Raw genomic sequence first — 14,288 nt, 5'->3', positions numbered from 1 at the left:
TCCTAGGGCCTACTGACCACCGGGGGCTCGTGCAGGCTGGTGGCGCCCGAGCCTCAGCACCGATGGCCGGTCCTGTCCTACTGTGCTGGCTGTGACCCGGTCGTGACTGGGAGGGCACCTGAACTGCTGGTGTGTGCTTCGGGGCTCCGAATGGCCATCCCTCGCTCACATCCCTGCCATGCGGGGCTCCCGGCGGGTCCCGGCCGCGTGGGGCTGGGCGCAGAGCTGCTAGGAGGCCCTGGCCTCCTCCCTCCTGCCCTCCCAGAAACAGCACGCGGCTCATGGCGCCAGCTCACCTCTTCACGCATCTTCTTCACGGTCTCTCCTTTCTGGAACAGAAGTTCAGACAAGGGAGGGGGTCACTCGGGCTTCCACCACAAGCACGGGAGGCTGGGCGCCCCAGCCCTCAAAGGTGGGCTTCAGGCCCAACATGCATGACTCCCCAGTTGGCCCGCTACCTCGCCCAGGGCACAGGCTGTGGGCTGGGCAGACCTGGCCCCAGGGACCCGATGCGGCTCCACGTTTGGCCTGGGCACCTGCTCCACGGGGCGGGTTTGCACCCGTCCCCTAGCCTCACCGCCGGCAAAGCGGGGACCAGGTCCTCGGGCGATCCCATGAAGAACTTGTGAAAAGAAGCCTGGCTCTGAGCTCTGGGGGCTCCCCCACCATTCAGGGACCACGAGGGACCAGCGAAGCCAGAGACGGTCACAAGGAATGGGGGTGCGGGGTCCTGGCCCACCTCTCTCCTACACACACCCAGCTTCCAAACCAGCGCTCACTTTCCCCAGGGGAACGTTTCTTTGAGAATGGACTCACCACCACTCAGGCCGGAGGTGGGAGACTGCTCCCAGGAATGCACGTGGGAATTGGTCCTGAGCTCTCAAACCCGGGAGGAATGACTGGCCACCAGGGCAGGTGGACAGTGGGGCTGTCTCGGGGGTGACTCCCCAGCTCCCACAGGGCTGGAGAACGGGAAGCTCTGCGACCAGCCTCATGGGGGTGCAGCCTGAAGGCGACGGGGCAGGATTCCAGCGGGATCCCCACTGCTCGCCTGGCACGCACCGTGCGCGGCTCACCCCCTGCACAGGGCTGGTCCACACCTCACTGTGCCTCTGAGATACCCCGGTAGAGGCAGAGTTCACACAATAATTACCTTCCTGGGACTTCCCTGGTGGTGCAGTGGTTAAGAATCCGCCTGCCAATGCAGGGGACACGGGTTCGAGCCCTGGTCTGGGAAGATCCCACATGCCACGGAGCAACTAAGCCCGTGCACCACAACTACTGAGCCTGTGCTCTAGAGCCCGCGAGCCACAACTACTGAGCCCACGTGCCACAACGACTGAAGCCTGCGCGCCTAGAGCCCGTGCCCTGCAACAAGAGAAGCCACCGCTCACCGCAACTAGAGACAGCCCACGCATAGCTACGAAGACCCGAGGCAGCCAAAAAAATAAAAATAAAAAAAATAATTACCTTCCCGATGATGCTGCCAACTTCCTGTAGGAAAAGAATCACAGAAAGATGATGTCATAGAGCAGAAGGAGCATAAATCCTGTGACAGGCGCCGAGGCCGTCCAGCTTCCGAGTCATGAGTGAGGAAGGGAGACTGGACGGTCAGCAGGGAGCGGGCAGGCAGGCTGCCCTGCCTCTGACCGACAGACAGACAAAGAGAAAGAGAATGGCCAGCTGCTCCAGATAAACATGTCAACAGGTATCAGCCGCGCACTTAAGGCCTCAAGGAAACCCTGCGAGAAACGGATGAGAGATAAAGTCTCCCCCAGTGATTCTGTGGCGCATAAAAGTGTAGCGCTGCTACTGCCACTTGACTGCTCTTAGGAAAGGTAGAACGCTGAAAGGCTCCTGAGCACACCGCCATGGCTCAGACGCGCTCCCGCCCAGCACTGCCCGTCGCGGCACCTCCCTGCCTGGGACAGACCCACAGGGCTCGGCCACGGCACCTCAGGGAGGCGTGGCCAGCCTGCTTCCAGCTGCAGAGAGCAGCTTCCACCATCAGACTCATCTTCCTTATTACAGTGAAGCCCTCAGCGATCACAGTGTCCTGGGGAAACGCCTCGGTTCTGCGAGGCCAGCAGGGCGCGTGTGCGGCAGGGGCTGTGGCAGCAAAGGGCAGCTGGGCACGGGGTGGCGGCCCCTCCGGCAGTCGGGGCGCCTCGCCTCCCAGGGGCAGGGGTTGGTACTTGCTGTGGCAGCAGCTGCGGGAGGTGGGGCCGTGCATCTGACCTCAGACTGCCCTCCACGGCACAACCCAGCTCCGGACAACCTTGACCAAATGCCACCCACCCTGGGAGCAGGAAAGGCGGTCAGCATCCCTCCATCACGGAAGGGGAGGCTCTAGGTGTGAGCACCAGCTTCCGGAAATCTAGGGAGAGCAGTGCCCCAGGTACTATGCCAGCCCCTACCGTCCCCTGGGTTTCTCATGGTACAAACACCAGACAGAGGAGCCAGGATGAACCCTGTGCTATTGGACTGGAATAGGGGGTGTGAACTCAGGGAGCCCAGTTTAGAGATAAATATGCAAATGTGCGCAGACATAGGTGTGTACGATTCTACACACACCCACACACACAAGCGCACGCGTGCGCGCACACACACAAACACATACTCCCTAGCTCTGTCTGGGGCCCACAGTAGCCCAAAAGCCGTGAGCACCCCACGTGCCCACCTCTGGGCTCCAACACCATCCCACCATCCTCCACTCAAGAGAGTTGGGTTCTCTACAGAAACGGCTGATTCCAGGACCAGCAGGAAAGTAAGGATGAGCAACAGCGGTATGCAGAGGGGATGTGCAGCCAGAACGGTGGGGCCCCCCAGGAGGACACACGCCAGCTTGGTGGGGCAACCACGCCAAGTCAGGGACCATGTGAGCATCAAAACTAATAATGACAGTGCGGGGACAGCGTGGGGACAGCGTGGGGGGTGATGTGAACGAAACAGCAAACCCTGCGTCCAGGAAGCCATGATTGAAGCAAGGGTGGCACACAGGACGTTCACGCAGCACCTAAGTACCCGCCAGCAAAGACGCCCTGATGACTGTGGAGGAGGAGTTGGGGAGATGCCCGGCAGGTGCCCCCCACCAAGTGACACCCTGAAATCTGGACTACCTGATAGGAAAGCTTCTGTGACACTCCTGCCAATGGTGAGGAAACGTCAGAAAAAGCCAAAGTGAGGGACATTCTTTCTACAAAAGAACTGGGTGGGAACTTTGCTTTCAAAGCAAAAGGCAAAGGAAGCGTGGGGAGCGCCTGTCTGAAGGGCAGCCCTGGGATGACCGGTGCACTTGAGTGGGGCCCTAGCCCCCTGGCCGGCACGTGTGCATCAGTGTTAGTGTCCTGGAGGAGAATGCCCTCGCATGTAGAAAACACACTAGGGCACAGGGGATGGGGCAGCAGGCGGGCAGCTCAGTCGCGAAAGGTTCTGGGAGAAACGTCATTTGGAGTCGGAGGTTGCTTAGAATTTAAAAGCCTCATATGAAACCAAGACCCCCGCGGTGGGCGTGCCTCCCCGCCCCTCTCCCGCCCCCGTACCTCCCCTCTCCGGTGGGCGTGCGGTGGGCGTGCCTCCCCGCCCCTCTCCCGCCCCCCGTACCTTGCCGTGCATCAGCAGGCGGATGGTCAGCGTCACGTTCAGGCCACCTTCTGAGACCTTGGACTCCATCTTTCTTCCAAAATGTAGCTGGGGGTGGTGGCTCAAGGTGCCGAGGGTGCCGTGAGGAAGGACAGATGGGGCCCAGATGGTGTCACCTGGCAAGGGAAGGCACACGTCAGGTGACCGGGCCTGTAGGACCGGGCCTGGGCGGGTGGGTGGGTCGGTGGGCTGCCGCCTTCAGCATCGCTGCTGGGGAAAGGCAGAGGCTTCCTGGGCACCCCAGTCAGCGCGAGGAAGGGCTGGTCCCGGCACTCAAGGTGTGGCACCTGTGGGGGCCTGGGGTACATGGCAGGGGGGTGGGCCTCGGGGAAAGCCCGCCAGCGAGTGACCTGGCATCAGTGCTGACTAACGCATGGTCCTGGGCCTCAGTGTCACCTCTGTGATGAGGGACCCCGGACCAGCTCCCTCAGCCGCTGGAGGGGAAAAGGGGTGACCAGCAAGCCTGGGGACCCCTGTGTGTCTGGGGAGTGTCTGCTCAGCTGTCACCTTGGGTCTGCCCATTTCCCACCACGCTGGTGCCAGAATCCTCCCCTTCACCCTTAAAAAGCCAGGAGATTACAGATCTGTGTTCCCTTTACGTCTAGTCGAGATTCCCTAGTTATCCTCGTTCTAAAGTGGATTCAGTCTCTATTAACTAAACGGCCAAACAGCTGAGAGTCCCCCTTTAGAAAGTTTTCAGAAGATGCTTTACAGCCCACAGCACGGGTCCGCTTATTGTATCATTTCTGCAGTGTATCGGTTCAGCACTTCACCCTCCAGGCAACATTTAGGCTCCGTTTTAAGATTTACAGGCAAGGAATGGTCACAGTAGCGGACCTGAGGACGGCTGGAGAGCGAGGCGCGTGTGCCGGTGACTCAGCCTGACTGTGCGGAGGACAAAGACAAGAGGCCCCCGCCCAAGGTCCGCACAGGGTCCAGGCCCGAGTTCAAACGATCGGAGTGGCACCAAATAGACATGGCTCCCTGCCACGCAGACACCCTGCAGCAGCCCTGCAAAGCCCTTCCTGAGCTCAGGGTGCGTGCCAAGGCTCAGGTACCTGCACCGATGAACCGGACGGCGGGGGGGGGGCCAGGCGGGGAGGCCGCGCCTCCTTTTTAATTAGAAACATCTCCTCCAGGGTCTGGGGCCATCTGTTATGTAAATGTTTCCAGCCCACGGTGGAGAAAGTGGGTCAGCGAGCGCCAGGGGCGCTCCAGGCTGCAGGCTGTCAGCCACCATCAGTCACACGGGCCAGTGAGCGCCGGCCTGCTTCACGTGGCCACGAGTGGGCATCCCAGGCCTCTGTGGACCCTGGCCACAGAAGCATCCCCAGGGGCTGTTCAGGTCAACCGGACTCAGTACCCCCGACCCTGAAGAACCCACCCTGAGATGGCAGGCGAGGGGTGCCGGGAAGGTGGGGGCATCCTCTGGCCATCCCGCCAGGACCCGGGACACCTCCCATCAGAGGCCACCCCAAGTGTGCTGGGCCTGCTTCCCACCTCTGTGGCTGCCAGGGAAGCTCTGCAGGAGGCAGCAGCTGCACTCCTGTGGGTACAGCCGTCCACACCCAGCCAGGCGGCCAGTTCATCAGAAAAAGCCCGCCTGAGACTCACTCCTCCCCACACTTGGTGTCCAGAAACTGGCGGATCCCTCTCGCCAGCGAGGACCCCTCCTTCTGTCCTCCTCACGCTGGGGATTTAATGCACTTTACTCCACTTGATGAGAGGAAGAGGAGAAGCAGACACGGTCCCCCGACCCACCCCATTTGTTACCAAGTCCTGACACGGGGGCAGGGTCCGCGATTTATTCCTCTTTTCTAGTGTCTTGAGGAAGAAGCTGGTGGCATGGTTGTAAAATCTTACTTTTGGCCTAATACAGTGTTTAGTTCTATAAATTTCTCTCTACATGTGGCTTTCATTGCATCCCACAAAGTTTTATATTTGTGCTTTCTGTCCACTCATTCCAAAAGACTTAATTTCTCTTTTGATTTCTTTTTTGATTCATGGGATATTTTGACGTGTGTTATCGAGTTTTCAAATATTTGGAGATTTTCTAGATAGCTTTCTTCTGTTGATTTCAAATTTAATTCCATTAAAGTTAGACAGCATATCTTGTAATACTTGAGATATTTTAAATTGATTGAGAATTGCTTATGGACCAGACGTGGTCTATCTTGTGTGACTGGGTGGGATGCTCTACAGATGTCAGTAGAGCTAGACGGCTGGGCCTGCTTTTCTGTCCGCTTATCCCAATATTGGGTAGGGATGCTGACGTCTCTGACTGTGATTGTGGATTTGTCTGTTTCTCCTGCAGTTCTATCTTTTTTTGCTTCATGTATTTTAAGCTCCATCGTTAGCATCGTAACATCTAGCATTGTTATGTTCTGTGGATGAATTGACCCCTTTACCATTATGAAAGATCCTTCTTTATCTCTGGTAATATTCTTGGCTCTGAAATCTACTTTGACATTAATACAGACACCCGACCTTACGACTGATTAGTGTTAGCATGGTGTCTCTTCTTCCACCTCTTATTTTTAATTTATTTGTGTCTTTATATTCAAAGTGAGTTTCTTGGAGGCAACATATAGTTGCCTCCAAGAAACTTTTTAATCTTTCTCGACAATCTGCCTTTTAATTGGGGGTGTTAGGACGATTCACAGTGATTGTTGATACGGTTGAGTTTAGGTCTATCATTCCACTATTTGTTTTCTGCTTCCACCATCTGTTCTTCGTTGCCCCGTGTCTATGTTTCCTCTGCCACGTTTTGGATTAACTGCATACACTTTGTGATTCCACCTCGTCTCCTTCGTTCACTTACTAGTCTCCACTCTGGGTGTTGTCACCCAGGCAGTGGCTTCAGGGCTTAGGCACAGACCTCTAACCTGACTCAGCCCGTGAGCTGTGGCGTCGCCGCCTGACGGGTGCAGGACAACCCGACAGCAGCGTGTTCTCCTTTCTCCTCTCGGCCTTTGCCCTGTTACTGCCACACATTTTAGTTCCGCCTATGTTATAGATCCTACAGTACTTTATTTTTGAAATTTAAACAGTCAATTAGGGATTGATCCCAATAAAGGGATCAATTAGGGATTGATCCCAATAAAGGGATTTGGATGATAACAAAAGTGTCTTTCATGCTCGACCATGTAGCTCTGCTATCATTTTTCTTCTACTGTGAGAATTTCCCTTGATATTTGTGTGGGGCAGGTCTGCTGGTGATGAGTTCTCTCAGCTTTGGGTGTGTCTGGACAGTCACCTTCTTTTGAAGCCTGTCTCACCTGGTGCAGAATTCCAGGTGGGCCGTGCTGCCCTTCCCTCCTCACCGCACTGTGTCCGGAGGGGTCTACGGCAGTCTCCCCTTTGTCCTCTGAACGTAACCTCCTTTTCTCTAGCATACTTAAAGGTGTTTCTCTTAATCACTGCTCTGAGCAATTATGTTATTATGCTGTGCCTTGTGTTTTTGTTCTTGGGGCTTCACTGAACTTCTTGGATCTGCAGTCTTAGAACGTTCATCAAATTCGGAAAATTGCAGCCATTGTTTGCTCGAGCATATATTCTGCTTCCCGCGCAGGGAGGGCCTCCATCTGCAGGCATGTCAGGCTCTGCCCTCTGTCCCTGGGTCTCACTCCGTGACGTGCCATTTCTCCTCTGACTCACTGGATGGGCCGCTCTGCTGTTGACCATCCAGTGCACTTGGCATCTCGGCTCCTGCAGTGTCACCCCCAGAAGCCTGGCACGCGTCCTTTTCTGTGTCATCACGTCTCCACTGAACACACTCGACCTTCCTCTTGCTTCCTGAACACAGGCTGTACAGTCATAACGATGACATCAGTGTCCGTGTCCCCTGGTTGTGTAACTGTCATCGTTTCTGGGTCGAGGGCCAGGCAGTGGAATGCAGCCCTGACACCGCGTGACAGTGACGGGAGCGCTTCCTGTGTGGGTCACAGAGTGAGTGCTGGCGGCACCTGGTCACTTCCGGGGGCAGCACAGCCAACACCCACCAGCCAAGGGTGGAGGAGATCTAGGCGCTGCCTCAGACCAACCTGAAGGCCCGGCCCGTCTCCGAGCCGCACGGCTCTTCCCGATTTCACGGGCGGGATCCTGCACGTGGCCAGGGTGCCCTCCTCGGTTCAGTCCCATCTATAAGGAAATCATCCAAATCTGACCACCCGCTTCCAGTGCACGGGAGACACAAATCCATTTCGACTGCTTTGCTCGGCTCCTCGGCTGGAGGAGCCGAGTCACCTCGTCCCGCTGACGCAAAGCCTGAGGCTAGAGTTAAGGGAAGGGTGGCCGCGGGGACAAGGCCCGGGATGGGAACCCGCAGCCCTCCCCCCGCAGCCCAGGTCTCACATTTGCTCTGATCTCTCCTGTGCAGAAAGCCTGCAGGCGCCCTGCCACAGATCCCGGTGTCCTCAGCCGATGTCACCCAGCACCGGGAAGGGACCCTCAGTCCACATCTGTGGCGTCCCGAGGAAGGACTCCGGCTGCCCTGGTGTGGGTCCTGCACTGGGGTCACCAGGGGAACCAGGGCCAGGAGCTGGCCTCAACGCCCAGGCAGGGCAGAAGCAGCCACGTGCTACATCCGCGTGTAAGAGCGCCCCCTGGTTTTCAAGGGCACCTGCCCCAGGATGCCAGGCTGGGGAGATCTGGGGGGATGGAGGCAGGTTTTGTGACACTGCAATCCCCTGTGTCTACATAAAACCTCGTGTCCTTCCCTCAAGGACGTTGGGGCCACAGATGGGTGTACACCCAGAGCCGAGGGGCACGTCCAGCAACACGTGTCTGCGGACATTTCCAAGTCCTGCCGCTTGCACTTTGGTGGGGAGACTAAGGTCCAGGCGAGCGGTGGGGAGAGCGGGTCTCCCGGGGGCACTGCGATTCCCTTGGGAGGGAAAACGGGCCGACGTGACACTAGGGGAGCAGACAGAGCCTCACATTCGCTGCGCGGCTGGTCCAGGCTGCGGAGCCTGCCTGCAGAAAAGGCCAGCCTGAGTGTGGAGGAGCCCCGCTGAGCCCGGCCGACAGTGCCCCCACTCAGATCTGGGCAGGATGGGGTGGACGGCAGAATCCCGACGATTTCTAAACATACCCAGGCTTGTGTGAGTGGACTCTTCTCCGGTCAAAGGAAACACACACAGAGGGCGTGGCGTCTGTGCTGCCGTCGCTGGCAGTCGCGGGGCGTGCCTGCATCTGACGAGCACGCCCCTCTCCCGCTCCGCCGGCCCCGCAGCGCCTCTGAGCTTTCCGGCCTGCACTCCGCTGCCCCCACCGGCCACCACCTCTCGGTGTCCATTCGGGAAGCGAACATAAGGGCTATTCGACATGCTAACTTTATAATCAGCACATGTACAGATTCTGTTCACGTGTGTAAAATACACTCATTTACTTTTCACTTAAACCTCCTGGTGGATTTGGGAAGTCGGCATCAATGGGGGGCTCTGGGCAAACTGCTGAAGCTGCGTTTAGGAAGCGGCAGGAGGTGAGGTTACCTGTGATGTCAAGTGCCTGGTCCCTGCAGAGGGCTATGCTGCTGCTCAGCAGCCCAACAGGAAGACTCCTGAGAACGCCTCTGATGGCCCTCCAGGGACGCTTGCCTGGTGAAGCCACACGCCCCCCCGCCCCCCCACCCCGCTGTGGCACAGCCCTGCTGGATAGGGCACAGGAGACAGGGCGTCAAAGACCAGCACCAGAGCCGGTGCTGGCTGCTCCCCGCCCCTGTCCTTTCCTACAAGAACACATAAATGCAAGATGCAGGTTGAAATTTGCCTCGTAGGTAACTGGTAATAAATAACTTTGTTAATTCAACAAATATTTCCTGGGCAATTACTAAGCTCCAGGCACTGTGCTGTCCTACAAAGAGAAGTAAACAGGGCACCTTCTTGAGGGACGGACGGGCCTGTCAAGAAATCCTTATGGTGAGACAGGAGCCAGAGGAACGGGAGGAGACACCCCCACCCAATGTGGAGCCCTCTGGGTGTCAGTCACAGGCCAGGCTGAGTCCTCAGGCAGCAGCACTTGGGGGCTGTGTGTGCTCCTGGGGGGAGCTCTGAGAAGGACTGTTGCCCCAACTCCCAGAACTGCTCAGAGGGCAGTGGCTACACAGTTCATCCCATCCCAGGAGGGTGGTGTACCTGCAAGATTCAGGTCTGGGAAAGGAGACACTGATGCACCTGGTATTCCGGGGCTCGGCTGGCGGCCTAGGGCTCACCTGGCCATCTTACAATGAGCGTGGAGGCCTTGGCACTGACGTCGAGGTGTGCGCCACCCCTCAGAGCCCGATTCAGGAGACCCAGGTGGGCCTAGAAGCTGCATTTAAGGTTCTCCAGACTCCTTTTGAGCAAGGCCATGTTTGGGAGCCACTGGTCATAACCCCACTCCAACTCTTCCCCCACTCGATCTGTTAGGAATTCTGGGAGGCTGCCAGTAATAGGAACGAACCAACCACATAACCCCGGGCCTGCTTTTCTCCTTTTGTGAAAGAAATCGGGACGAGGCAGTGAGTTGGGGGCAGGGCAGACATGGGAGGTAACGGTGAGGAAGTGGAGGCAATGCCTCCTTTCAAGAGCACAACGCCTATGTTATATGTATATAATGTAATATCTGGGCAACACTGAAAAGTTGCACAAAGGGGATACTGAAAAACACTGTCAATAAGTCAAAATGGAATTATTAAAAAAATGTTGAGTAACCCACAGGAAGGCAGGAAATAAGGAAACAGAGAAACAAAACATAGGGAGAAAAAACAGAAAACAAAAAACGAAATGGCAAACTGAAGCCCTAACATCTCAGTAATTACATGAAATGTAAATAGTCTAAATTTACCAATTAAAAAAACAGAATGGCAGAGTGGATTAAGAAAAATGACTCAACCATATGCTGTCGATAAGAAACTCATTCACTTCAAATAGAAAGATGTAAGCAGACTGAAAATAAACTGATCGGAAAAGATGTGTCACACAACCACTAACCAAAAGAAAGCAGGAGTGGCTATAGTAACACCAGATAATGTTGACTTCAGAGCAATGAAAATCATCAAAGATGGAGAGAGGCATTATATAAAGACGAGTCAACCCATGAAGAAGCAATAGCAAGCAATCCTAAAAGTGTATGAATCCAACACTAGGACAGTGACATATGTGAAGACTGACAGAACTGAAAGGAAAAATACAGAAATCCACAATTACAGCTGGAGATTTCCACACCGTCTCAGCAACTGAAAGAACAGCTAGGCAGAGAACCAGCAGGGATACAGAACTCACACCACCATCGACCAACTAACTGGACCCAGTCAACATTTACAGCACGTCTGGCACCAGCAGAACACACACAGAATATATACCAAGGCAGAACATATCCTTGGCCATAAGACAAACCTCAACAAATTTAAAAGACTCAAAATCATATGGTATGGGGCTTCCCTGGTGGCGCAGTGGTTGGGAGTCCGCCTGCCGATGCAGGGGACACAGGTTCGTGCCCCGGTCCGAGAAGATCCGACATGCTGCAGAGCGGCTGGGCCCGTGAGCCATGGCCGCTGAGCCTGCGCGTCCGGAGCCTGTGCTCCACAACGGGAGAGGCCACAGCAGTGAGAGGCCTGCGTACCGCAAAAAAAAAAAAAAAAAAAAAAAAAAAAAAAAAATCATATGGTGTGTTCTCAGATCACAAAAGAATCAAACTAGAAATCAATAATAGAAATAACAGAAAAATCTCCAAGCACATGGAAACTAAAACAACACCCATTTAAATAATCCTCGGGTCAGAGAGGCAATCTCAAGGGTTATAAAAATATGTTGACCTGAATGTATAATGTATACCTGAATAAAGATACATACCTAAAAAAAATACAACATATCAAAAATTGTAAATCACAAGTAAAGCACTGCCTGGAGGGAAATTTATAACACAAAATACATACATCAGAAAAGAGAAAAAGTCTCAGACTAATAATCTAAGCTCTCATTTGAGGAATCTGGAAAAAGAACAAAATAAATTCAAGCAAACAGAAGGAAGGAAATAAGACAGAAATAATTAAAGTTGGAAACAGAAAAACCAGAGAAAATCAATAAAATAAAGAGCTGATTCTTTGAAAAGGTCAATAAAATTGACAGACTTCTAGGACGATCGACAAAGAAAGAAGACAAAACATCATTATAAGGAATGAATCAGGAGCTATTGCTAAGAACCTTGCATACATCAAAGGGATAACAAAGGAACACTAAGAACAGCTCTACACAAATAAATTGACTTAGATAAACTGACCTACTCTTTGAAAAAGACAAACTACCACAACTCATCCAATATGAAACTGATAATTTGAATAGCCCTACATAACTGTTAAGGAAATTGGGTTCATAATCTTAAAACTCCCCTGCAAAAATTCTCCAGATCCAGATGGTTTCACTAGAGGATTCTACCAACAGTTTTAAGAAGAATTAATACCAGTTCTACATAATCTCTTTCAGAAAACAGAAGAGAAGAGAAATAGTTTCCAATTCATTTGATGAAGCTAGTGCTAGCCTGATACAAAAATCAGTACAAAAGATGGTACAAAAGACGGTACAAAAGGAGGAAACGGCCCTCAAGAATATTGGTGCAAAAATCCTTTAAAAACATTAGCAAATAGAATTCATCAGTATACAATAAGAATTATACACTATGCCCATTCTTCCAGCGATGCAAGGCTGGTGCAGTATTTAAAAGTCAACTCGTGTAATCAATCATGTTGACAGACCTAAAGAAGATATCACTGGATTATATTGTGCAGAAAGGCACTTGACAAAATTCAACACCCACTCGTGATAAAAACTCTCAGGAAAAAACACAGGAATAGAAGGGAACTTCCTCAACTCGATAAAGAGCATGTACAAAAAGACCTTCGTCCAACATCACACTTAGGGTTAAATCCTTTCCCCTTAGAGCAAGTCACAACATCTCTCCTTTCACGGCCATTACTCACACAGTCGGGGGAGTTCAGTTAGTTCAAAAAGGCAGGAAAGGTAATGAGAGGAAAAGATAAAATTGTCCCTATTTGCAGATGACATGAACTACTTAGGTGTAAATCTAACAAAACGTGTAGGACTTATATGCTGAGAACTACAAAATGTTCAAAGAAATTTAAGATCTAAATAAATGGAGAGACAGAACACAGATTGCAAGACTCATCATAGTAAAGATGTCAGTTCTCTCCAAGTTGACATACAGCTTTAACATAATTCCTATTAAAATTCCAGCAAGAATTTCAGAGATACAGACAAGATCATTGTAAAATCTATACGGAAAGGCAAAGGAACTAGAATAGCTAAAACAATTCTGACAAAGGAAAATTAAGTAGAAGGAACTGGTCTCCCCGATTTCAAGACTTATTATACAGCTGCTGTAATCAAGCCTGTGGTGTTGGTGGAGAAAACCAATGGAGCAGATACAGAACCCAGAAACAGACCCACACAAATATGCCCAACTGATTTTTGACAAAGATCTAAAAGCAGTTCAACGGAGGAAACACAGCTTTTTTCAACACATGGTGCTGGAGCAACTGGACATCCGTAGGCAAAAATGGACGTTTTGAACTAAACTTTATACCTTATATAAAAATTAATTCAAAAAGGATCACAGACTTAAATGTAAAATGTAAAGCAACGAAACTTTCAGAAAAGAAAAGGAAAAATCCTAAGGGTCCATGGTAAGGCAGAGTTCTTAGACTCGACACTAAAAGCGCGATATACAAAAGGGAAACTGATAAATGAGATGTGTCAAAACTAAAGGCCTGTGCTTCGCCAAAAAAAATTAGGAGGATGAAAAGACAAGCCAAGACTGGGAGAGAATATTTGCAAACTACACACCCAACACGGAACTAGTTTAAAGCATATATAATGATCAAACTCAACAGTAAACACGAAACAATCCAATTAGAAAACGGGCACAAGACACAGACATTTCACCAAAGAGGATAGACAGGCGGCGAACAAGCACATGAGAAGACAGATGTTCAGTATCATTAGCCATCAGGGAAATGCAAATTAACACCACGGGAGGGGCCAACGCTCACGTGTCACAACGGCCACAGTAAACAGCAGTGGCCACGCCAAGCCCGGAGAGCAGGCGGAGCGGCGGGCAGGCCACTCGGAGGCTGCGGGGATGTGGCCTCTGCTCACTTGGAAGACGGTTTGGCAGTGTCTTAGAAAACTAAACACGCAACTACCATTCGACCTGGTGGTGGCACCCCTGGGCATTTACTATAGAGCAATAACAATTTATGCCCTCACAAAAGGCTGTGATTTTATCTGTAATTGCCAAAAACAGGAAGCAGCACCTTCATCCAGTGGCTGGTTAGCCAGTCACGGTGCATCCCTGCCAGGGGCAGCGCGACAGGGACCGCACACGCGGAACCTACTCCGCCACGAAGCGGAACAAGCTGCTGACGCTCTCAGCAACGGGAGGGACCTCGGAGAATGCGGCTGAGTGAAAAAAGCCAGTCCCCAAAGGTCACACGCTCTATGACTCCACTTACACAACATTCTTGAAATGACAAAATTACAGAAATGAACAGATCACTGCCTGCCTCGGCCTCCACTCTGCTGTCCTCCACCCAGCCTCGGTGGCCTCCCTTCCTGCGACAGACTGAGCTCCAGCCTGCCCGGGGTCTGGGC

At 52.6% G+C, this 14,288-nt stretch overlaps 1 protein-coding gene across 14 annotated transcripts in view; it reads right to left on the bottom strand.

Annotated features, from left to right (window-relative positions):
* PCBP3 (poly(rC) binding protein 3) overlaps window positions 1-14,288 on the bottom strand; it is a 213,837-nt gene that overhangs the window by 23,644 nt on the left and 175,905 nt on the right. For all 14 annotated transcript variants that reach the window (XM_073804602.1, XM_073804603.1, XM_073804604.1 and 11 more), the window contains 3 exons: window positions 3,604-3,758; window positions 1,471-1,494; window positions 297-329 (listed from right to left, as the gene is read on the bottom strand). In XM_073804602.1, coding sequence (XP_073660703.1) covers window positions 297-329; window positions 1,471-1,494; window positions 3,604-3,758 — 212 coding nt within the window. The remainder of the gene's footprint in view (window positions 1-296; window positions 330-1,470; window positions 1,495-3,603; window positions 3,759-14,288) is intronic.

Source organism: Tursiops truncatus, chromosome 4, assembly GCF_011762595.2.
Source record: "Tursiops truncatus isolate mTurTru1 chromosome 4, mTurTru1.mat.Y, whole genome shotgun sequence".
Lineage (NCBI taxonomy): Eukaryota > Metazoa > Chordata > Mammalia > Artiodactyla > Delphinidae > Tursiops > Tursiops truncatus.
Note: the sequence above shows the minus strand (reverse complement) of the source record. Positions and strands in the feature narration are given on the sequence as shown.